Source organism: Hyperolius riggenbachi, chromosome 5, assembly GCF_040937935.1.
Source record: "Hyperolius riggenbachi isolate aHypRig1 chromosome 5, aHypRig1.pri, whole genome shotgun sequence".
NCBI lineage: Eukaryota > Metazoa > Chordata > Amphibia > Anura > Hyperoliidae > Hyperolius > Hyperolius riggenbachi.
In genome coordinates, this window is record NC_090650.1 from 331,182,725 (window position 1) to 331,207,526 (window position 24,802).

Here is a 24,802-nt window from a genome sequence, read left to right on the forward strand (position 1 = left end):
TTATTTCTCAGTTTTAAGCCATTATAGTTTTAAAATGTTACTGTGGATAAAACACACACATTTTATTTGCCCATTTGTCCTGGCTATTACAATGTTTAAATGATGTCCCTAGTAAAATGTATGGCAACAATATTTTATTTGGAAATAAAGGTGTATTTTTTCAGTTTTGTTGTTCGTTTACACTACATCACTAATTACAAGCCCTTATTTGCAAAAATAACAGTAATATACCCTAACGACATACAGATTAAAAAAAAGGTAAGTCTCTAAGGTAACTATTTACTGTATGTATTTTTTTAAAACGCACCCACCTTTCTTTTTTAACAAGTGTCTTATTTTGGTAGCTATGGGAGAGGGAGGTCAGGGGTTAATATTATTCTCAAATTGTAGTATAATGTTGAGACAGCCGAGTCAGATTACATATTTAAAAAGGACCTGTAATGACTCATAGCAGGACATAAACAATTATTCAGAATACCCATATGTATGCAGGCATGGGCTAAACTTTGGATTCGGGTGAATCCGGATAGTTGCTATCCGAATTCACCCAGTAATGCTGTGTGTCTTTTTTGTCCATCCCTCGTCGCCTCCAACGATGCATTCCACTCAGCGCTCATGTGACTACAAACACTTCCTCCTTCAACCCGGAAGGAGGAAGTGTTTGTAGTCATGTGAGCGCCGAGTGGAACGCATCGTGGGAGGCGACGAGGGACGGACAAAGAAGACATCAGACAGGTAAGCTTGACCCCGCCCAGCCCGCACAGCATTACTGGGTGAATTCGGATAGCAACTTTCCGGGTTCACCCGAATCCGAAGTTTAGCCCATGCCTGTTTATATGTTAATTAACCTGTTTTCAGCTTCGGAAATGCTTATTATATCTACAGTATTTATTGCTGTATATTCATATGTAATTCCTTCCTCCCACTGATGTTAAGCCTAGGATTGATGTCACATTAGCTTCTGTCCCAAAGCATTCTGGGAGATCAGTTGACATGACTACTCAATACACAGATAGGAAAAAAAACACTCTATGATGATTCACTTTGCCAGCAGTAAAGATGCCGGCACCACTGAAAAATTTAAAAATCTAAATTAGGGTGAAGTATAATTTTACAAAGGGCAAACATTAACGTAACAATTTATAAATGACTACTGTGAAAATAGCTTGTCAAAAGAAAATATTTTCATGATAATTATGTACAGTAACTTCATATTACATGAACTTAAAAACTTGTTAACAAATCAGAAATTAATTGTGGAACACTCAAAAGTCTAGACACTCTTCCACTTGTCCAGTGATAAAGACTATTTGCAAGTTTCCTGACCCTAATTATACCCTCAGGCCCCAAACAGCCATTAGAAGTTGTCACCGGTTGACAATTATTATTATTCTTTTATTATTATTCTTATTTAGTATTTATACAGTGCCATCATCTTCCACAGCACTTTACACAGTATATGGTCTTGTCACTAACTATCTCTCAGAGGAGCTCACAATCTAATCCCTACCATAGCCATATGCCTGTTGTAGGGAGCAATTTTAGGGGGAAGCCAATTAACTTATCCATATGTTTTTTGGGATGTGGAAGGAGTGCCTGAAGGAACCCCATGCAGACAAGGGGAGAACATAAAAACTCCCTGGATGGGGTTCAAACTGGGGACTACAAGAGTGCAATCCACTACGTCACCGTGTTGCCAACAATTTCAGAGTTTAAAGAAAATCAGAAGTGAAAATAAACTAATGAGATAAACCAGTGTATCCAGTGTGGTGGCTGGAAAGTAAACGGTTAAGGGCTCTGCCACTGACACGGGAGACCAGGGTGTGAATCTTGGCTCTGCCTGTTCAGTAAGCCAGCACCTATTAAGCAGGAGACCTTAGGCAAGTCTCCCTGACACTGCTACTGCCTATAGAGCGCGTCCTAGTGGCTGCAGCTCTGGCGCTTTGAGTCCGCCAGGAGAAAAGCGCTATATAAGTGTTTGTCTTTATCTATAGCCTTAATCCAAAATATTTTTATTTTAAAGTCACACACACTGCTCAAAAAATAAAGGGAACACCTCAACAACACAATGTAACATCAATTCAATCACACTTCTATGAAATCAAACTGGTCACTTAGGTAGCAACACTGATTGACAATCAATTTCACATGCTGTTATGCAAATGTATTAGACAACAGGTGGAAATTATAGGCAATTAGCAAGACATCCCCAATAAAGGAGGGGTTCTGGCTGATGTTTTGGTCACTTTTAAATGCTGACGGTGCTTTCACTCTAGTAGTAGTAGCATGAGATGGACTCTACAACCCACACAAGTGGCTCAGGTAGTGCAGCTCATCCAGGATGGCACATTAATGCGAGCTGTGGCAAGAAAGTTTGCTGTGTCTGTCAGCATAGTGTCCAGAGCATGGGGGCGCTACCAGTTGACAGGCCAGTACTTCAGGAGAGTTGAAGGAGGCCGTAGGAGGGAAACAATCCAGCAGCAGGACTGCTACCTCTACTTTTGGGCAAGGCGGAACAGGCTCATAAAAAATATATATAATCTATGATAACCTGCAGCCAAAACTGCATGTCAAAATGATCAATGGTTCCATTCATATTGATAGCTAAAAAAAAAATCTGCAAATAAAATACAAAATTGAAACTTTCTTGGACAAGTTGCCATTTACTCTGCCACTCCCATTTTTACCTAATAGTGCTTAGTGTGATGAGTTGACCATGAGCAAAGCTTCACTGTCACTTTCGTCTTCACAGATGTCAACATTTTTCTGAAACTGCTGAGTGTTTTTCATGTGTAGTTTTCATGGAAGTAAAACTTTGGCTGTATGATATTTAAAAAATGATCCTGTTCTATTGCCCACATTTGTGATAGGTTTGCTTTAATGTTTGCTTAATGATCACCTTCTAATAAAAATGTTTTATTTGTTTTTGGTTTATTTGTCTCCCAGCCTCTTCAAGAGACCATAGGTAAGTGCCAGCCCAGTAGTCTATACATTTTGTTAACAGGATGTATTTAGCTTGTTGACTCATTCTTATATTTTATCCCCCAACAGTTGACGTGGATGGTGGAAAAGACAAGGACATTTTTGACATTAATCATGGTTTGCTATAACTTACTTTAATTTCGTACATTTGTTGTGTGAGTGTGTATGTGTGTTGTGTTAGCGGTGTTTACACCAGTCGGCCACAATATAGCCGTCACAACATTCAACAATATAAGCAAAACATACCCTTATGGTTTATATTGCAGGGTCAAGTTCTAGGGAAAAAGGGGATATATTGTAATATTTTGACTTTCTAAGCATATTTTAAAATTAAGATAAGAGTTATTACAATATACTGTATCTGTATTACAAAATATATTGGTAGGTGAACAGAGGTGCCAGAAGGATAAAAGTACATAAAAATTTTAAAAAAATTGCTGGGAGGAAGTGGTGGACTCGCCTCCGTTAAAGCAGACACCAAAGACTGTAAATATATAGATATACACATTTATTGAAAATACCCCAAAGATGCAACGCGTGAAGAAGTGGGCTTTGCCCGCAAAACGCGTTGCATCTTTGGGGTGTTTTCAATAAATGTGTATATCTATATATTTACAGTCCTTGGTGTCTGCTTTAACAGAGGCGAGTCCACTACTTCCTCCCAGCAATTTTTTAAAAATTTTATGTACTTTTATCCTTCTGGCGCCTCTGTTCACCTACCAATATATTTGAGTCCACCCCAGGTGGAGGGGTGATCTACCCCCTTTCGTCCTATCTACAGAGAGCGACTTCTTAATCCTGAGTGAGGACAGGTCTAATCTCCTCACCTGCCTAATGAGTGGTTACCTAGGTGGTAACCCGTGTTTGTGAGTATTACCATCTCACTGTTTCATTTATCCAATCAATTTTGACATACTACACCATATTGGGCTCTCGATTTCTCTTCAACTTCTGTATTACAAAATATACTTTTGAGTATTCAGCATAGCTCCCAGAAGGTCATCTTATACTTTCTAAAAGTGAGCTTATCCAATAATCATTTGGCAGCACAAGAATGACCAACACAATAAAACGTATATTGTTTTCAAGTTTTAGATGATAAGTGTATATATGTGATGTGGTGTATATATATTTATATATGTAGATGTGGGTGTGTTGTGTATATGTATGTTTTTGGATGTGTATGTGTGTGTGGGCTTATGTCTTATGTATGTGTAGTGCGTGTACATATGGGGTGTGAGTATATGTACCGTGTGTTTAGTATGTGTATATGTGGTGTTGTGTATGTGTGTGTAAACACGTGTACAATGTGTATGTGTGAACTAACTTGTGTGAGCTTTTGTGAGTGTATGTTTATTTTAGAGTAATATCTACAGTTATGTAATAGTTCACTTTATTTGTATTTTTTTTGGTTTTAAAGCACTGGGGCTGGACCTTTTTGAAGGAGACATCAAACTCTCTGTAAGTCTATACTGATAAATAAACTGATAAATCCTTACTAGCCTACTACTTGCAGACATCAAACCAACAGATGTTGATTCCGGTAATACCTTTAATGGCTAACTGTACATGGTTTATTGCAAGCTTTCAAAACGCTAAGTTTCTTCTTTAGGCATTATACAGAACTGGCTCAGAACTGTACAGTTCTGATCCAGTTCTGTATAACGTTTGAAGAAGAATCATGAGTTACGTCAAATGAGGAGTGATAAACCATGGGTTAAAGGGACACTGTAGGGGGGTCGGGGTAAAATGAGTTGAACTTACCCGGGGCTTCTAACGGTCCCCTGCAGACATCCTGCGCCCGCGCAACTACTCACCGATGCTCCGGCCCCGCCTCTGGTTCACTTCTGGAATTTCAGACTTTAAAGTCTGAAAACCACTGCACCTGCATAGCCATGTCCTCAACCCCACTGATGTCACCAGGAGCGTAATGCGCAGACACAGATCATACTGGGCTTGCGCAGTATGCTCCTGGTGACATCAGTGGGAGTGAGGACACGGCAACGCAGGCGCAGTGGTTTTCAGACTTTAAAGTCTGAAATTCCAGAAGTGACCTGGAGGCGGAGCCGAAGCATCGGTAAGTGGCTGCACGGGCACAGGATGTCTGCGGGGGATCATTAGAAGCCCCGGGTAAGTTCAACTCATTTTCCCCCGACCCCTACAGTATTCCTTTAAGTCAGTTCAGGAGGGCTAAATCCTGAGTTAAGTTAGATAAGGAGAGATAAAACATGAGTTAAGTCATTTCAGGAGAGATACATTGGGAGTTAATTATTAATTAATTAAGTAAGGTGAGATAATTCAACAGAAAATCTTTGTGAATCAGTCTCCTTGTCATCTACTTGTACCCAGCACTTGGTGCCTTAGCTGCATGCTTGAAGTCTTTGACTATATTGATTAAAAAGACAAGATTCTCTAAAGGTGCCCACAAATTATACAATCTTGATTGTGCAATCTTACTAAATCTATATAGCAGACAGTGAATATACTTTGAACAGCTACATTAGGTCGTACATCAAAGTGGTAAGGTTGCATAAGCACGATTGGATCACTAATAGGCACCTTTATCAACATAAAAGAAGATTTATTGCAGAATAAAAGAAGACACATTGTGGCCACGTTGCTGTGTGGTCAGGATGTGATTCCATCCCGCAGTGCGATCATAGCAATAACTAGCGCTCTGCACGGCTTATTAACTCACCTCCAATTAATGGTCATTGTGATTCACATACCTCAAGCTGTCTTTTGTCTGTTTTTATTTGTATACATTTGTATCTCATAGTTCTATCAACACTTGAATATGTGAAAGCAAGAAGTTTTAAATCAGGATGATACCATTTATTGGCTAACTTAGAGATAAATAAAAAGTAAGGTTTCGGCTAATAGCGAGCCTTCATCGGACTTGGTTCCTGCATATACGTAAATATATCAGTATATGCAGGAACCAAGTCCGATGAAGCCCTATTATTAACTGAAAGCTTGCTCTTTATTTACCTCTAAGTTAGCCAATACATTGTATCACCTGGATTTGAAATTTCTTGCTTTTACTGATGTCTAAGGCTCAACACACACCATACAATCTTGGTTGTTCAATCTTACCACTTTCATGTAGTATAAGAGCTTATCCAATCAATCATTCAAGGTATTTTCAACCTGTTGGCCCTTATACTACAAAGATTTGGTAAATCTGTACAACCAAGATTGTATGGTGTGTGTTGAGCTTAACACAGTACAACACTCTATTCCTTTTAATATGTAAGACGCTGAACATTAGCCTCATCCTATGCTGAAGAACCAGGTTACCTTTATAAATGAATAACTTGCTCTTGAATCCAGATGTAGCTCTTATCTGATAAAGGCTTGTGCTGGACGTTCTAAACCAAGGAATGCTAATCTTCCAAAATGTATTAGAGCTAAATAATAGCTATATTGCATATCATAAAAAGTTTCATTGAGTTATAATTGATTACACACAAGAAGTTTTAAATCAGGATGATACCATTTATTGGCTAACTAAAAATGAATAAAAGTAAGCAAGCTTTCGGCCTTGCAGCCTTCGTCGGGCTTATATCCTGATTACACACAGTTATTCTTGGAAAACTTTAAGGAACCATCAGGTCCTTAAAGCAAATCTGTGATGGGGAAGTGGAATTACATTTAGATATTTACCTTAGTTAGTAGATGGTCCAGAGACGTCTAGGATTATTGTTGAGGCCTCTTCATCTTCGGGCTGCATTCCTGGCCATAGATAAGCAAATCTGAATGGGGTATCAGCAAGTAAGGTACATGAATGCCTAGTAGAACAAATCCACCTGTGCACAGCTATTCTCTGTGCATGAGCCCTTCATCCTATTGGTTATGCATGGGCCTTACTTGCGCATGCCCATTTTAGATACGCTTGTCCACAGCAGGAGTACAGGCGCAAGAAATCTATTTGATAAGCTTTTGTCAGTAAGAGCATCTGGGGACATTTTGGACTATCCAGAGGCTTTCCACTACTCAGGTAATTATCTAAGCTTACTTCTTTCTTTTTCACGTACGGTTTAAAGATGTCCATATATGATAAGCAATATTTGGATGAGAAAAATCTGCCATGGTCACCTGACAGTTGGTAACAGTTTCCTTTCCTAGCTGTTAATAATAGATGTCTGTGCCCATAGCTGATTAGCCTGTTTCCATTTTGTTCCAAGCATTTAACCTCTTGAGGACCGCAGTCTTAAATCCCCCTAGTGACCAGGCCATTTTTTACAAAATAGGCCACTGCAGCTTTAAGGGCTCACTGCAGGGCCGTACAACTCAACACACAAGTGATCCACCCCCCTTTTCTGCCCACCAACAGAGCTTTCTATTGGTGGGATGTGATCACGCCCCCTATGTTTATTTATTTTTTTACAAATATTTTTTTGTTTATTTTAACAGTAAATGTTGCCTTTTTTATTATTTTGATAACCCACCGTCCCTACCCCCGCCAGCCAATCAGCACGATTGGCAGTCATAGGCTTCGGCCTATGACGGCGGATTGCTTCCCTGCCGCTCAGGGGGACAGCCGTGTCACACGGCTGTCCCCAGTACAGCACTGCGGTAGATCACAGCGCTGTACCATGTAAATAGATGGCGGTTTGCCATCTAACAGTCTCCTAGCTGCGATCACCGCTAGGAGGCTGTTGACGGAGTGAAGCTTCTAGCACTTCGCGCCAATTGGCATGGAGTGGTCCTGGGGCTGCCCCTCCGCTCACGCCAGTCGGCGTGGAGCGGTCGTTGTGGCCCGAGTGTTAGAATCAGTTGTGTGTTGTGCTCATGTGCAGAATTTTAGGGGAGAAAAATGGAGAGTAATACTGTGAACCTGGCCTGAATTTGTATTATGTCTGCTATTATATTAGGTAGCAAAAGTTCAGAACCCTCACTTGGGTCATATTAGACCATAGGGTGGATTGATAAAAGATATGTAAAACAGCAGTCATCCACAATACAAAAGTGACATTGGTTGCATGCAACTGACTGCAATAGCATGAATAGTAAGTAATTCACTCTTAACTACTCTGTTTATGGTCTGAAATGACTTCAGTGCTTCAAGCTTTTTCTATGTCGGGAGTCAGATATGCAACATCACATGTGAGCTTCAGTGCTTTCCAGACTCCAGCTGTTGACAACCTTCATAGATGAGTCCGTTGCCGTACCGCATACAGAAGAATGATTTTTTTTGCACATTCTATTTTTTTATACAGGCAAATGAAAGGAACTCAATCATTGGTGAACAGTACCGCTGGCCAATACCAGTTCCATACTACTTAGAAGACAGCTTGGGTAGGTTTATAAGTGCTGCTAACCTCACAAAGAAGAAATGTGTCAGTGGCTGCATAGAGATCCTTTCAGGTTTCTGTATTATTTAGGTATGTGACAGTGGCGTACCTAGGGAATTTGACACCAGGTGGCAATTATATAACCACCCATCCCCCCACCCCACCCAAAAAAAAAAAGAGAAAAATTTGGAATTAAGCCCACTGAAGGATAGAGTACCTTACCCTGAGAAGCCTGATGTTGCTCATTGTCTTCAGGGTCCCCCATGTTCCCCGTCCCTGGTTCTCTGCAACTTCCATCAGGCTGGTGAAAAAAGTGGACCTTCAACGGGGTCCAGGAGGGACCCCCAAAACAACAAGCAGTATCAGGCTTTTTAACTATTTGTCTTTACCTTGATTCATGGGTGCTTTAGGGTGCGTTTCCACTGTGCTGGCGCTTGCTGTGATTGGGAGAAGGCATCTGAACCCTCTAGTCATGCCATGCATTTTTTGCTGCATGCCGCTTGTTTTTTTTCCTAATGGAAACAAGCTCTAAATGTTGTACACCTTGCTAAAACAAACTCCCTTTTTACTTTGGGTCACTGCTATCATGTCATGGCTTGCCCATACAACTGACTGTAGACTATGCAAATTGAATATGTACTTGTTGGCTGTACGTAATCTTAGTATCTATGAACTTAGCTGTCAGACTATTTTATGCATTGGGGTGATATTATGGCGCTGAAAGGTGCTTGTTGGATTGTCACCTATTTTTGTTGCATGGTGTTGATTAAAGCACCACTATGGTGAAAAACTGTAACATTTTTAATATTTATCTATAGAACATACATTTCTTTCAGAATGAAATTCACAATTTTTTTCCTATGTTGTTGTCACTTATTAGTAAACAGGTGAGAGAACTGACAGGTAAATACTTACCTTTTGTTACTCACACAACAAGAACCTTGGAAATGATCCAGCACCATATGTTCTTGATACCCGACTCACGACGGAGAATGCAGCACACGTCGATCCTTGCCCTAATGACTAATGACTGACAATCAGGGACGCACACGTTGATCCAATTCCCAGCCCTGGAATTGCTATACTATTTATAGCAAGACCTAGAGCCATGACATTTCTGAATTATACTGCAGAATATCATTTCAAAAACAATTTTCTCAAAAAACTATTCTATTGGGTCTTTCCCTCTTGCTTTTATTGTTCTTTTTAATAGACCCTCTGAATATGGTGAATTTTGTAAAGTCAATGGGGCTTGCCACGAACGTTTGTTGCGAACATTCCTTCCTGATGTTTGGCCATCTCTAGTTGGCAATTGGACTGAGATGGACTAGTCCAAGATCTGACACATCTGACAGATTTACACTATCTATTGTAAGTGAATAGGAAAAGAGCAATTTATAGTGCATTGTACTCTTGGAGAAATGTACATTTTTGGGTATGTGTTTTAAGTTTTAAATTTTTTAGCGATAGTTTTCCTTTAACACTGGATGTACCTTGGCTGTCATTGGTAGAGTGCTGTAGAAAGAAGCTACTAATTGAATGAAGATATCCTGTATAATTTATAAAAGATTTTGTACTTAAAATGTCTGCTCAGAGGTTCACTTTTAATTCTATTTTCCCCAGAAATAAACACAAAAGCTCTGGTCCTGAAAGCTTTTGAACGTTATCGACTGAAAACATGCATCGACTTCAAACCCTGGGAGGGAGAACCAAATTACATCTCTGTGTTCAAGGAAAGCGGGTATGGAAAATAAAAGTATTTTGCTTCATACTGTAGCGATATCAGTTGCCTGGCATCCTGCTGATCTTTCATGCATCAGTGTGTCACCTACCGGGAACACGCATGCGGCAAATGCAGTGCTGCTTCAGTCAAACATCTGATCTGCATGACTTTGATGAACAGAGGCGCCAGCAGAATAAAAACAACAATTAAAAGTTTTATAATATGCTGGGGAGGCAGTGGTGGACTTACCTCCGAAAGCAGACTAGACTACTTGTCTGACATAAATAAACACTTTATTAGTACCCCAATAGATGCAACACGTTTCGCAGGACCAAGCCCGCTTCATCAGGCAATAAAACAGGGGACAAAACAGTAGCTCTCAGGTAGCACATATAGCGCCTCCCCAGAAAATTCACATAATTGTGCAGGTTTTCTCAAGAAAATACACGTAATGTGAGCAGATTTGAACAAAAAACATGTTCAATAATTTGGCAGATCTGACCCCAAACATGCACAATCGGTAGCAGATATGACCCAAATATGCACAATCTGTAGCAGATATGACCCCAATATGCACAATCGGTAGCAGATATGACCCCAATATGCACAATCGTTAGCAGATATGATCCCAATATGCACAGTCGTTAGCAAATCTGACCACAATATGCACAATCCTCAGCAGTTCTGACCACAATATGCACAATCCCCAGCAGATCTGACCACAATATGCACAATCCTCAGCAGATCTGCCCCAATATGCACAATCGTTAGCAGATATGACCCCAATATGCACAATCGTTAGCATCTATGACCCCAATATGCACAATCGTTAGCAGATATGACCACAATATGCACAATCGTTAGCAGATATGACCCCAATATGCACAATCGTTAGCAGATATGACCCCAATATGCACAATCGTTAGCAGATATGACCCCAATATGCTTTCGTTAGCAGATATGACCCCGATATGCACTATCGTTAGCAGATATGACCCCAATATGCACAATCCTCAGCAGATCTGACCACAATATGCACAATCCTCAGCAGATCTGACCACAATATGCACAATCCTCAGCAGATCTGACCACAATATGCACAATCCTCAGCAGATCTGACCACAATATGCACAATCCTCAGCAGATCTGACCACAATATGCACAATCCTCAGCACTTCTGACCACAATATGCACACTCCTCAGCACTTCTGACCACAATATGCGCAATCCTCAGCACCTCTGACCACAATATGCACAATCCTCAGCACTTCTGACCACAATCAGCACCACCTGAAAAAGAAAAACCCATTTACTCACCTACAGTCAGAAGACCTCCTCCTGTCCCGACCTCCTCCTGTACTGACCTCCTTGTAGCACGCAGCTCCCACGCTCCTCTTCCTTCCCAATGTCACGTGACTTCCTGCTTGCATTAACCTACGCTGAGAGCAGGGCTATGGGAAAATGGCTGCCCGAAGCCCTGCACTGCAGACTCGAAGTCTGCAGAGCAGGGCTTTCGGAAGCCATCTTACTGTAGCCTTGCTCTGCTGCTTCGGGCTGCCGCTGTGAACTGACTCGGCGTCTCTTAGATGCCTGAAGTCAGTTCACGCCAGGGGGTGCTTTGGGGGTGCTTGGACAATTCTAGGGGGTGCTTGAGCACCCAAATGCACCCCCCTGGCTCCGCCCCTGTGGGAGAGACCTTGCTGAAAGACCTTGTGTTTTATTTCTGGGGACCCACTTGCAATGGTGTTTGACCTGTGACATAAAACTTCCTCAACGTCACTTTGGTAGCAAAGGTTTACGCCCGCGTGCTAAGTAAAGGTTTGTGAGCAATTGCACACCCATTCGAGCGCAAATGTCCGCGTTATTTTGCGCAAATGTCCGCATTATTGCACGCAAATGTTAGTCAGCACACGAGCATAAGCTTTTGCCCGCGCAAAGGTGCGCGCGTCACCTCACGTGTTAACCGCATAGCACGGCCGTGCTATCAGTTAACACTCTTTTGTGAATCAACCCCATTGTCCCTGCTGCTTAATTGTTCATGTTTCTTGTCGATTGGTAACCTAATTGGTGGAAGTGATCCCTGACAGATTTCTGTGGATTGGTATTTGACCACGATCCCTGGCTAGTTACTGTGGATTAGTTAGCATTTGAGCAGACCATGTGTCTCAACCCCGAAAAGCAGCAGCATGAGGAGATCTGAACAGAGCAGGAGCCCAGAGCTATGGAGACAGAGGACTTTAGCTTCCATCAGCACATACAGCCTGGACATAAAATCATTCAAATCAAACATAGCTTTATTGGCATGACCAAGATTCATACAGTCATTGCCAAAGCAGGGGGGGAATGGGGGACATGGGAGGGGGTGGCTGGGGTAAGGGTACAATGGGTAAGCAGTTCATGGAAATTTTCAGGTTTACAGTTCATTTATGCTCCTCTCACTCCATGTCACCTCACACTTAGAGCTTCCTCCTCGAAGTGATTATTTGTAACTGGATCTCTGGGACTCATATATACAGAGTTTTACAACCCTTGGAGGGTGGGCTGGGTTTTGCTGTCTTTAGACCAGTATTTTCTACATCCTTTATTGGATTTTGAGCGCCAGAACTTTTTCCTATTTGTAGTTTCTTGTCTCTGACTTTTGAACCCGAGTGGGAACTGAGGGTGCATTGGTTTAGGAGCTAGTTAGGATATTGTGGGGTGCCTTTTGTGTACATTTTTTTATATACTTTTATTTTTTATTTTATGTGACTGCCATTTCATAAGGTCTGAGCTACCATCAAAATACATTTTCCCAAGCTACTGTTTTTTTTTTTTACTTAATAAACTACAACTTATACATAGCATACATTTTCAACTACAACTGGGTTCTTGACAAATGTATGCAAAATATTTGAAACAATTGCAGTACTGAATAAAACAATTCTTAATTTGGTTTCTGTTACTGTGTAGATGTTGGTCTTATATTGGGAATTTACGTCGAGGAAAACAGCAACTTTCTCTTGGAACCAATTGTGACAGAATAGCTACAATTCAGCACGAGTTTCTCCATTCTCTTGGCTTCTGGCATGAACAGTCCCGAGCAGATCGAGATGATTATGTTATAATAGTGTGGGACAGGATCCAGAATGGTAAGTCCTCATGTCTACAGCACAGAAAGCCTATGTTGCTTTAGAAGTTGAGACAAAACTTTAGTGGCATTGAGATCTATTTAATCAATTTATTGAGATTCATTTGACACTGCTGTATGCTGTGGTTCCCTGCACATTCTTTATCAAAGAGTAGCATGGCTTACTGGATCTCTGATTCATCAAATCCATGTTAGACTTTAAGCAAACTTGTGGCAAAAAAAGAAAAGAAAAGTTACTTACCTCAGTAAAGGGAAGCCTCTGGATGCACATCCGTCACTGAGACACTCTTCTTCTTTATGGGCATGCTCCCATCCCATATGAGTGTGGCCGCTTCCTCAGGTCAATACATACAAATGTGCCAGAAAGCTAGTTTTGATTGACCTAGCGCTCTGGCATATTTGCATCCATCTATTATCAAGTATCTCCTGACCGGAGTCGGTGGGTCGCTATATTTTCTAGGTAGTAGGTGTGGTCCATGTTTCCATTCACCTGCCCTACTCTTGTGATTGGGATGTGGCTATGAAAGCCATTCACCTGTCCTCCTGAAGAGCAGGTTTTATGAGAAGGGGCAGGACTGGTCAGCCACCCAAACACCCTCTTGTGTAGTGTTCATCTATGGAGGTAGGCAGATTTCATACTAACTTGTGTAAGTGAGAGAAGTTTGGTCCACAGTGGGAGTGGGGAATGTGACTCTTGCAGTTAATAACCCTTTAGGGAACTATAAGGATTTTTGAGGTTTAGGGGGGTTGCAAGAACACATCAGCCTGCTAGGTATTAGGTATAAAGTAGAATTAGAAAAAAGCAACTCCTGTAATTGAGCTTTGAACATTTTTAACCTACGAATTTGTAACTGGCAATGAATTTTGACATTTTAGCAAATTACACTGTCTTGTTTTTTTTACAGGAACACAGAATAATTTCAATACATATAATGACTCACGGTCCAATGCTTTAAATGTCCCATATGATTACACATCGGTTATGCATTACAGTAAGACAGCGTTCCAGATTGGAAGTGATCCCACCATTGTAACTCGGATAGAAGCGTTTAGTGATGTTATAGGACAAAGAATGGACTTCAGTGACTATGATCTTGAAAAGCTCAATCGTTTATACAACTGTAGTAAGTATCTAAGGTGTTTGTATCTTAAGCTTTTATCCCAGAATTGTAGACATCATAGGTGATTGATGATGTCTAAGGAGAATGCTCATGTATCCGTTCTGTGACACCATGCTAGGAGCAATGGACAAAGGTCCATGCTCCATATGAAACAATCTACTACTGGATCTGTAACAGTGAGTAAAACCATAGCTATACATTGTTATCCAACGACAAATTACATGTGCACCAAAGTTTACCTTCAGTCTTCCTTCTTTGCTACCGTGTTGCACTTCAAAGGGAAATGACCCCTATTCAATTAACTTTTTCTCTTGAGTTCTCACCTAGGTGATATATTTAAACCTTGTCAATAAAATGCTTGTTAGGCCACCAGCAAGTAAGAAAATACTTTAAAAAATGTGATAGTTCCTTTTCACCTACTTTTTGATAAATTTTTCATTTTTCTTTGCGGAGTGCTGAAAGGTTATGTTTAAGAGAAGATGAAAACTTATCTCATAAGAGAAAGTTCAGGATGAAAAGTGCCGTACACACTACACACACCGTACACACGCCCAACTTATCTTATAAATGGACAAGTTTGGAAGATAGTTGGACAGATTGTTGGTAGGTGTGTATGAGCCTTACCACTAACTATAACTTGCATACGTGAGCCATAAAGCACAAAGGCCTCGATTCATCATTGTCTTTTTTCAGTTTGTTAAATTACCGAATTCGAAGTTTATCGATTTCTAGTTGTATTCATCAAGGTTTTTCCGGATTCTGTGTGAATTCGATAAAATATCAATAACAATTAGGTAACGTGTCGATATTTCCATTTTACAGCGGTAATTTAACACAAAGCCATATGATTCCCATGGAATTGTGGGTAAAAGGCAGTCCTTAGAACACCACGTAGCAACATTCTGAATAGGGCTTAACACCTGGACCAGGATTCTGGAAGTGGCTTGGGACAATCCCACAATTTTGCCAGCTGCGGCTTGATAGGAGCCTTTTCTAAAAAAAAAAAAAAAAAGTGTAGCTAGCAAATTAGTTAACTCTGGCACTGCCTGTGTTCTCTTACAAGATGATTCAAGAGAAATGCAGATGTCCTGTTATAGCAAATAAATCCATTCTCTTGCAAATTGATATGGTTCTAGAGTCTAGACCTTATTCTTGCCCTTCTGCGCCTTTGAATCACTCTCCGCTGATACATAACCATTTCAAATGGCTCCATCTTCTCTGTCAGCAATGATCTGACAGGAATAACGACAGAGCAGTGAAGGAGATAACTAATCCTAAATGTAACGCTAAACCACGCCCACTTTCACGAATTGCACTTTCTTCTGTTTTAACGCATCACTAACGAATGATTACCGAATTATTACCGAATGCTCGCTAACAGCTGTAGAGAAATTTGATGAATCCTGAAATCAACTTAACGAATTCGGTATTTTGCCAAACTGTCGTTAATCAATTCGATAAGTCTTGATGAATCGGGGCCAAAGGCCTCGATTCACCATTGTCTTTGAGATAACTTTTTCCAGTTTGTTAAATTACCGAATTCAAAGTTAATCGATTCTAGTTGTATTCATCAAGGTTTTTCCACATTCGGTGTGAATTCGATAACAATTCGGTAACCATTCGGTAACGTGTCGATATTTCCATTTTACAGCGGTAATTTAACACAAGGCCATAAGATTCCCATGGAATTGTGGGTAAAAGGCAGGCCTTTGAACACTACGTAGCAACATTCTGAATAGGGCTTAACACCTGGACCAGAGTAACCAAGCAGCTCAGGGTGACCCAAACTACTAGGAATGTGTAGGGGGATAAAAGGGACCAAAAAGCCCTCTTACTAAAAAAAAAGCAAAGCTTGGTGTAATTGCCTTCTTAAAACAGAAGGAAATTTGCAAAAATTCAGTTATAAATGAACATTTGTGGTTACCCACAATGCACTACTACTAAATATGCAAATTATCCCTTTTCGCCCTTGTTAAGCCAAGCAAGCATCCAGAACCGCTGGTATATAGCACGCCTATAGCTTTAAGTGTTACACAGCCATATCAAACCCACATGTAGACAGCCTGTTTCGGATGCTTGCTTGGCTTAACAAGGGCGAAAAGGGATAATTTGCATATTTAGTAGTAGTGCATTGTGGGTAACCACAAATGTTCATTTATAACTGAATTTTTGCAAATTTCCTTCTGTTTTAAGAAGGCAATTACACCTGGACCAGGATTCTGGAAGTGGCTTGGGACAATCCCACAATTTGATATAGGAGCCTTTTGAAAAACAATAAAGTGCAGCTAGCAAATTAGTTAACCCTGACACTGCCTGTGTTCTCTTACAAGATGATTCAAGAGAAATGCAGATGTCCTGGTATAGCAAATAAATCCATTTTGTTGCAAATTGATATGGTTCTAGACCTTATTCTTGCCCTTCTGCGCCTTTGAATCACTCTCAGCTGATACATAACCACTTCAAATGGCTCCATCTTCTCTGTCAGCAATGATCTGACAGGAATAACGACAGAGCAGTGAAGGAGATAACTAATCCTAAATGTAACGCTAAACCACGCCCACTTTCATTTTCATGAATTGCACTTTCTTCCGTTTTACCGCATCATTACCAAATGAATACCGAATGCTCGCTAACAGCTGTAGATAAATTTGATGAATCCTGAAATCAACTTAACGAATTCGGTATTTTACCAAACTGTCGTTAACCAATTCGAAAAGTCTTGATGAATCAAGGCCAAAATCTCCCAAGCTATGCACCTTAACCTTTTCTTACATTGGCCTCGATTCATCATTGTCTTTGAGATAACTTTTTCCAGTTTGTTAAATTACCGAATTCGAAGTTTATCGATTCTAGTTGTATTCATCAAGGTTTTTCAACATTCGGTGTGAATTCGATAACAATTCGGTAACCATTCGGTAACGTGTCGATATTTCCATTTTACAGTGGTAATTTAACACAAGGCCATAAGATTCCCATGGAATTGTGGGTAAAAGGCAGTCCTTTGAACACCACGTAGCAACATTCTGAATAGGGCTTAACACCTGGACCAGGATTCTGGAAGTGGCTTGGGACAATCCCACAATTTGATAGGAGCCTTTTCTAAAAAAAAATATAGTGCAGCTAGCAAATTAGTTAACCCTGGCACTGCCTGTGTTCTCTTTCAAGATGATTCAAGAGAAATGAAGATGTCCTGGTATAGCAAATAAATCTATTTTCTTGCAAATTGATGTAGTTCTAGACCTTATTCTTGCCCTTCTGCGCCTTTGAATCACTCTCAGCTGATACTTAACCACTTCAAATGGCTCCATTTTCCCTGTCAGCAATGATCTGACAGGAATAACGACAGAGCAGTGAAGGAGATAACTAATCCTAAATGTAACGCTAAACCACACCCACTTTTATTTTCATGAATTGCACATTCTTCCGTTTTAACGCATCACTAACGAATGATTACCGAATGCTCGCTAACAGCTGTAGATAAATTTGATGAATCCTGAAATCAACTTAACGAATTCGGTATTTTACCAAACTGTCGTTAACCAATTCGATAAGTCTTAAAGAATCGAGGCCATTATGGTACATGCAGACTTATCTTAGCCTAAAACAGTGTTTCTCAACATTTTATTGGTATGTACCCCTTATAAAACCCTGTACTCACCAAGTACCCCCTGGCATAGTAAATATTATCACAAGTACCCCTTAACAAATACATATTTAATTGTAGTACATGATAATTGGTTCTAAACAATTTCCAAGAATTTACTGTTGATTTTAATTAGAAAAAAATACTAATTTGGTGTTTATATAGGATTTATAATTTTCTAAAACTCTAAATTTGTTACTATTGATCAAGTATCTCAAGCCTGAGTACCCCCTGGAACCATCAGAAGTACCCCCTGGGGTACGCGTACCGCATGTTGAGAAACTAGGGCCTAAAAGATCATGCGTGATTGTTTCAGACATCAGTTGGATGTCTACACATCTTCTGCCCTTGACACAACATGTGCAACAAGTGGGCATGGCAAGTGAGATGTTAATATAATAATTTGCAGATTTAATGCAAACTGTATGCAGCTTGGAAGTGGGCCAACCAAATACATGCGCCAATTTTAACTAGGCAATTCCAAGTTGCATACAATCTGCATTACGTTTGTACTTAGTAGTATAGCTAGTGCTCCGTCCCTGCTGGGCTCTCCTCCCCGCCCCACTGCACCTATCCTGCCCACCCACACTGGCACCCTGGAGCACGCAGAGCAACCTGATATACCCTGAAAGTTTTGAATTTCGTCTGCGCATTAAAGTCTATGGAGCTCGTCGTGGCCAGTTGGTTCATGAGCTTTTGCAGTAAATTCGCAAACGCGTTCACGAATGCAAAATTTTGATGTTTGGCCATCACTGAACATGTGATGAAAAATCTCTGCTTCAGCTTCATCGGACAGCTCTCCTATTCCCAGTGTTAACAGAGTTTGTTATGACTAGTGTCAGAGTGTCTGTAGCTGAGCATTTTAATTCCAATATATAACATACTGTGTAAGCAATGTCATTAATCCTAATAATATGTAAATAGGATTGCTAATTTCATAATGATTGTATCATTTCACTTTAAATCTAAAAAAAGTTTAAAAAAATGCCTGAAGTTCCACCTGTTTACCTGAGATGACCCCTATGGCAGGATTTATACATACCAGGGGCTTTCTCAAACCCTAATGTCCCTATTGCCTCCCTCGCCATCCTCCCTGGCCGCACCATTGGTTTACAAACTTCGCCAGTAAAAGGGCTCCAGTCATGTCAGTCGGGCTGCAGTGCACATTTGCAGTGAGGGAGGCCATGGGGCTAAAAGAAGTATAAATGCTAGCATAGGAGTTGTCTCAGGTTTCCTTTAAAGGACAATAACTGTGAAAAATTGTGACATTTGAAATCCATACTTAAATGTAACTTTTTTGTGATAGTGGTTGTGATAGTAACACTACCCATCCCCAGCTTAATATTATAATAATGATTTGCCCATAGTGGTCATAACAAAATAACGACTGCCTTTTCACTGTGCAGCTAACTTTATCAGCTTCATGGACACTTGTGATTTTGAGTACAACAACATCTGTGGAATGATACAAGGTACAGGAGATAATGCAGATTGGCAGCACGTCCTCCAGGACCCTACTGGGCCCAGCACAGATCATACTAACCTGGGGAACTGTCAAGGTAAGCAAATTGTAATCTCAACCTGCTTTATTGCTGTTATGTCTCACTTTATGGATGGCAAATTATCTCTGTAAAATTCCTGTTGAGGGTAGCTCATAACAGACACATCTCACATTCTTGTGTCATGGCAAGCACCAGCAGGGCAATGTACACTAATATGTTATCATCAAGAGAGACTGCAGCACACAGACAGGCACAAAACATAATATTCTTTTAATTAAAAAAAAAGGTAAAAATAGATTAGCAGGTTGATGACTTTTAGGCCAGCTTCAGGGCTTGTTTCCATATTGCCTGCTTTCATGCGCGCTTATGGAAACGCAATTGCAGGGACAGCAGACATTGCATAGACTGTCATCTGCCCTTTCCATTCATGTGCGGCAATTCACTGAATCAAGGTGCATGGTTTGCTGGGGTGCTTCAGCGCAGAGCCCTTAGACTTCGCATAAAACAGGCCTTCGGGGATTGACGCATTAGTAAGCAGCAAGCCCCTTCTGGCTGGGATCCAAACAGGAAATGACGCTCGCTTGTGGTCAGTTCCTGTTTTAAAGATACGGAAGTGTGCAGAAGCGTATTTACCCTGCGTCGCCATAGACTTACATGACTTCCAGTTCACCGCACGTCGCCCCAGTTCATCGCAGAGGTCGCGCAGTAACGTCGGTTTGCAGGCGTGGTAGATCGGTGACTTCCAGAACACCGCACCGCATGCTGTATGAAACCATCCATAGGCTTTCATTAGCATAGCGTTGAGGTGCAGTAAAATGACCTAACGCACCGCACCAGCATGAAAGGGCCCTCAGGCAGTATTGAAACTGTGCACATTGCATAACGTTATAAAGAGTGTGAACTGCAATGGAGACTGGACTGAAGCCTGGTACACACTTTCAATTATGATTGGCCAATCAATGACCAATTTTACAACCTCCATGTAGTATGAGGGTTTACCTATAAAATCTACTCAAAGTATTTAATATCTGTTGACCCTCATACTACATGGAGGTGGTAAAATTGGTCAGTGACAGGCAGGAGCGTAACTAGACTTAATAGGGCCCCCCTGCAAAAATAATAGCATGGGGCCCCCTTGGTCCCCAAACCACATGCAAGTCACATGATCGGGAGCTGGCAGCATCTGGAAGCAGGAAAAATGACACATGCTCCTTGCGGTTGGGAAGAGGGAGGAGGAGGGGCATCCAAAGCCTTTGGGCCCCCCTGCGATGGCAGAGGTCGCAGGGGTGATTGCTACACCCATGGTGATAGGCCAATCATAATTTAAAGTGTATACCAGGCTATAGACCTTAATGGTCCATAGACACATGCGATAATGATTGTTCATTTTCTCTGTCTAAGCATCAGTAAAGATAAATCACTTGTTTGGCATCATAAACAACTTAAAGGACCACTCCAGCGAAAAAAGTAAGCAGTTAAAATCTGACAGAACCAACAGGTTTTGGACTAGTCCATCTCCTCATGGGGGATTCTCACAGTTTTCTTTGTTTTCAAAAGCATTTCCTGAACTGCACTTGCTAAGTATTTACTGACAAAATGGTATGCAAGTGAGAACAGAGGCTGGCTAGTATCTTACTTTTTTTGGTAGTAAAAGTGAAGTTCAGGGGGTGCTTTTGAAAACAAAGAAAACCCTAAGAATTTCACCATGAGAAGATGGACTAGTCCAAGCCTGTCAGTTCAGTCAGATTTTAACTGCTTATTTTTTTTTAGTGGTCAACATGCCAAACCACATGCATATAAATAAGCAATATTCTTGATATCAGAGATTACGTAACCGGACATGACGCATCATGCTGTCGTCCGATCAGGGGCGTAACTAGGAAGCGCCAGGCCCCCCTGCAGAAATTCTGAGCGAGCCTGCTCAGGGCCGTTTTTGGGGGCTGGAGGGGTCACAGCATGAGGGGAGAGCTTGGTAGCACATTGGTGGGGAGGGGGGCGGTCCCCCCCTCCCTCACCTCGGGCTCTCCCCTCCAGCGTTGAATACTGTGTGTATGCAGGCAGTGGGCAGCGGCAGATACATACCTTCCTTGGGCTCCACCAATGCTCCTCTCTCTAGCTTCTGACGCGACTTCCTGTTTATACAGGAAGTTGCATCAGAATCTAGAGAGAGGAACATCGTTGGAACGCAAGGAAGGTATGTATCTGCCGCTGCCCGCCGTCTGCATACACACAGTATTCAACGCAGGAGGGGGGTGCGCAGAGGGGAGAGCCCGAGGTTAGGGAAAGGGGCGCCACCCCCCTCCCCGCCAACGTGCTACCAAGCTCTCCTCTCATGCTGCGACCCCTCCAGCCCCCAAAAACGGCCCTGAGCGGGAGCAGGGGCTGCATCCCCTATTGTTACGTCCCTGCGTCCGATTACATAAAACAACGATGCAACGTTTGTCATGTGAGATATCGTTCAGGCCATTACTGTATGCCTATAATGACGGAACCATGTTATTGAAAAAAAACGTGTATTGAAAGATTTCAGAAAATGTTGTTTAGTTCTGTTAGTTTCCTGTAGAAAAAAGGAAATGACGTATACATGTATGCATTGTTGTTAAATTGTATTCAATGTTAGGAAATACAGTAAGTAATGTAAAAGCCATAATGATATAAATATGTATATGTAAAACGTGCGCACACATCTGTGAACATATAATGAACAACGGTACTTTATAATATGAGCGAAAGTCATTGTTTGTTGCGTGGGGATGGAACATTAAACATTCTTGTGGTGCTTCACTTAACATGCCTCATTCTGAAAATCTCCCATGTATAATAATCAGGGGAGCACAATTAATGACGTGCATTACTGGGCAGCACTTGCGCAGTCTTTGCCGACCCTTCAGACCAGGAAATAGCTTCGGAGGGTCGGTACAGAGGAACGAGGGGAGCGGTGGGCATGAGGAGAGACCACTACACATGCCTGTTTTTATATTTCTTTTGTGCTAATGTATCCTTTAACCAGTTCCGGATCGTTGGTACATATATATATATATATATATATATACCCCTGTATATTTCATCTGCAGATCAGAGGCGTAAATATACACACTGTTTACTTACTGTCACCAATCACGATTCCCGCGCCGTTTCCATTCGCCGCCGCATCCCTGTTCTTCCGTAATCTGAGTATGAGAATCATCTTTTCTCAAGCCCGATCACCGTGCCTGTTGTGAATGGGAGCGAGACGCAGCTCCCATTCATAACTGCATGTAAACACACAGTTCCTAGCTACTGTAAACAGCAGTTGGTGAACTAAGTGTAGTGCCAAAAAGTAAAATACAGCCAAATGCACCATAAGGCACTGTTACATTAAAACATTTATTAAATATGTATTATTTTTTAACTCCTTCCACCCCTACCCCATAGTTTTCAAAATAAAACATTGTACTAAGGATGTAATTTAAATGTTGTAATAACCGGGACAAATGCGCAAATAAAATGTGTCTGTTTTATATACAATAGCACATTATAATTTTAAACCACAATGGCTGAAATCTGAGAAATGATGAATTTTTGCAATTTTTCTCTTCTTCCCTGTAAAATTCATATGAAATAAAATAATTCTTAGCAAGAAGTACTGCCCAAAGAAAGCCTGGTTTGTCCCGCAAAAAATTATATATTGATCGTTTCAGTGTGATAAGTAGTGATAAAGTTATTGGTGAATGAATGGTAGGAGCGTGATGTGAAAAACCTGTGGTAGGGAAGTGGTTAAAGAGAGACTGAGGCCACTATAAAAATCAGTTTTTATCTTTTATTTCTTTTAGGCTGCTTTCACAGTGAGATGTTACAGGCGCACGTTAGTGCAGCCTGTAACGCAGCCCCACCGCACAGTAATGAAAAATCAATGGGCTGTTCACAGTGCCCACGTTGCGTTACATTGTAACGCAGCACATCCGTTGAGAGTGCTGCATGCTGTGCGTTATGCTGTGCGCACATGCTCAGTAGTGTTGGGGAGGAGTGGAGAGCGGCCAGGCACATGGCTAATTAATATTCACTGCATGGTGTGACGTGCAGTGTTTACTTCCTGAAGGGGCCGCCCTGTGCGGCGATTGGCCGGGCGAGACCACGTGATGCCGCATGCGTCCAAGAGTACGCATCACGGCATCACGGACGCCAGAGTGAGCTGCACAACGCGGCTCATTCTGACGTCCACATCAGAGAGCACCAGGCATTGCGTTAGGGGCACGTTATGTGCCCTATAACGTCCCCTAAACGCAACGGTGTGTAATAGCCTTAAGGATCATTGCCAGACATAAACCGCTGCATCCCCGCGACAAAACGAGGGTTCTATAACCCTCAAATCCCCGGAGCAATGTTGGGGGAGCGCTTCCTGAATGAGGCAGAGCTTTCTGCTGTAGCTCTGCCTCTCATCGCATCAATCCATGCTGATCGCCGCCTCTCCCCGCACCTCTCCTCACCCCTCTCAGTCTTCTTTCACTGAGAAGGGCGGGGGAGAGAGATCCGCGGTGGATTGACGTGAACGGAGGCAGAGCTTTAGCGTTAAGCTCTGCTTCCCTGGGCAGCAAAATCCATGACCAGAAAAGTCGAAGATTTTGCACAGGGGATTTGTGGGGTATAAACCCCTCGTTTTGCCGCGGGGATGCGGCCGTTTATGTCCGGCAATGATCCTTAAAATAAATAAAAGGTAAAAATAGATTTTTATAATGGCTTCAGAGTCTCTTTAAACATCATATAGTGGCTATGGCAACGGTTTTATATGTTATAGAAACTATTTACACATTACAAGATTCACAACCCTTTGCAAACCACAAGTGCGACCAAGAAACAAGCAAACTTCTGCTTTTGCACTGATCTATGTTTGATAGAACAATCAATATTGGCAGACAGTTGTACACACTCACAAAAATGATCCAACATCATCAGACTTGATCCGTCAAGCTTGATCCCTTGACTAGGAAGATATTTATCTGTGGTCATTGGTTGGAGTCCTTGGCTATATTTTGGTGCACTATAATTGAAACATTTTGCATGGAACAATCATTTTCAAAGATTTTTATCACGTGTGTATGCAGCGTTGTACAAAGCCTCAATGCATCGAGTTGAGCCTGGTACACAATTTTAATTATAATTGACTAATCACTTACCAATTTTACCACCTCTATGCAGTATGAGTGCCTACCTACACAATCTGTTCATAGCATTCAAAATCTGTTGACCACCTATTACGTGGAGGTAGTAAAATTGGTCAGTGATTGGCCAATCATTATTGAAAGTGTGTACCAGGCTCAACTCGATGCATTGAGGCTTTGTATAAACATGAATAGGGGTTGAAAGTGGGCGCACATCACCATAGCAGAACACAGCTTGTTGCTGAGACCTACTCCACAGCTGGTTAGAC

The 24,802-nt window shown here is 41.4% G+C and overlaps 1 protein-coding gene across 1 annotated transcript in view; it reads left to right on the top strand.

Annotated features, from left to right (window-relative positions):
- The window catches only part of LOC137517718 (meprin A subunit beta-like), a 53,086-nt gene that overhangs the window by 4,171 nt on the left and 24,113 nt on the right, over positions 1 to 24,802 (top strand). Inside the window, exons 2-9 of the mRNA XM_068234736.1 lie at positions 2,947 to 2,965; positions 3,052 to 3,099; positions 4,403 to 4,443; positions 8,205 to 8,283; positions 9,903 to 10,020; positions 12,952 to 13,130; positions 14,035 to 14,253; positions 19,300 to 19,452. Of these exons, the coding sequence (XP_068090837.1) occupies positions 2,947 to 2,965; positions 3,052 to 3,099; positions 4,403 to 4,443; positions 8,205 to 8,283; positions 9,903 to 10,020; positions 12,952 to 13,130; positions 14,035 to 14,253; positions 19,300 to 19,452 (856 nt within the window). The remainder of the gene's footprint in view (positions 1 to 2,946; positions 2,966 to 3,051; positions 3,100 to 4,402; positions 4,444 to 8,204; positions 8,284 to 9,902; positions 10,021 to 12,951; positions 13,131 to 14,034; positions 14,254 to 19,299; positions 19,453 to 24,802) is intronic.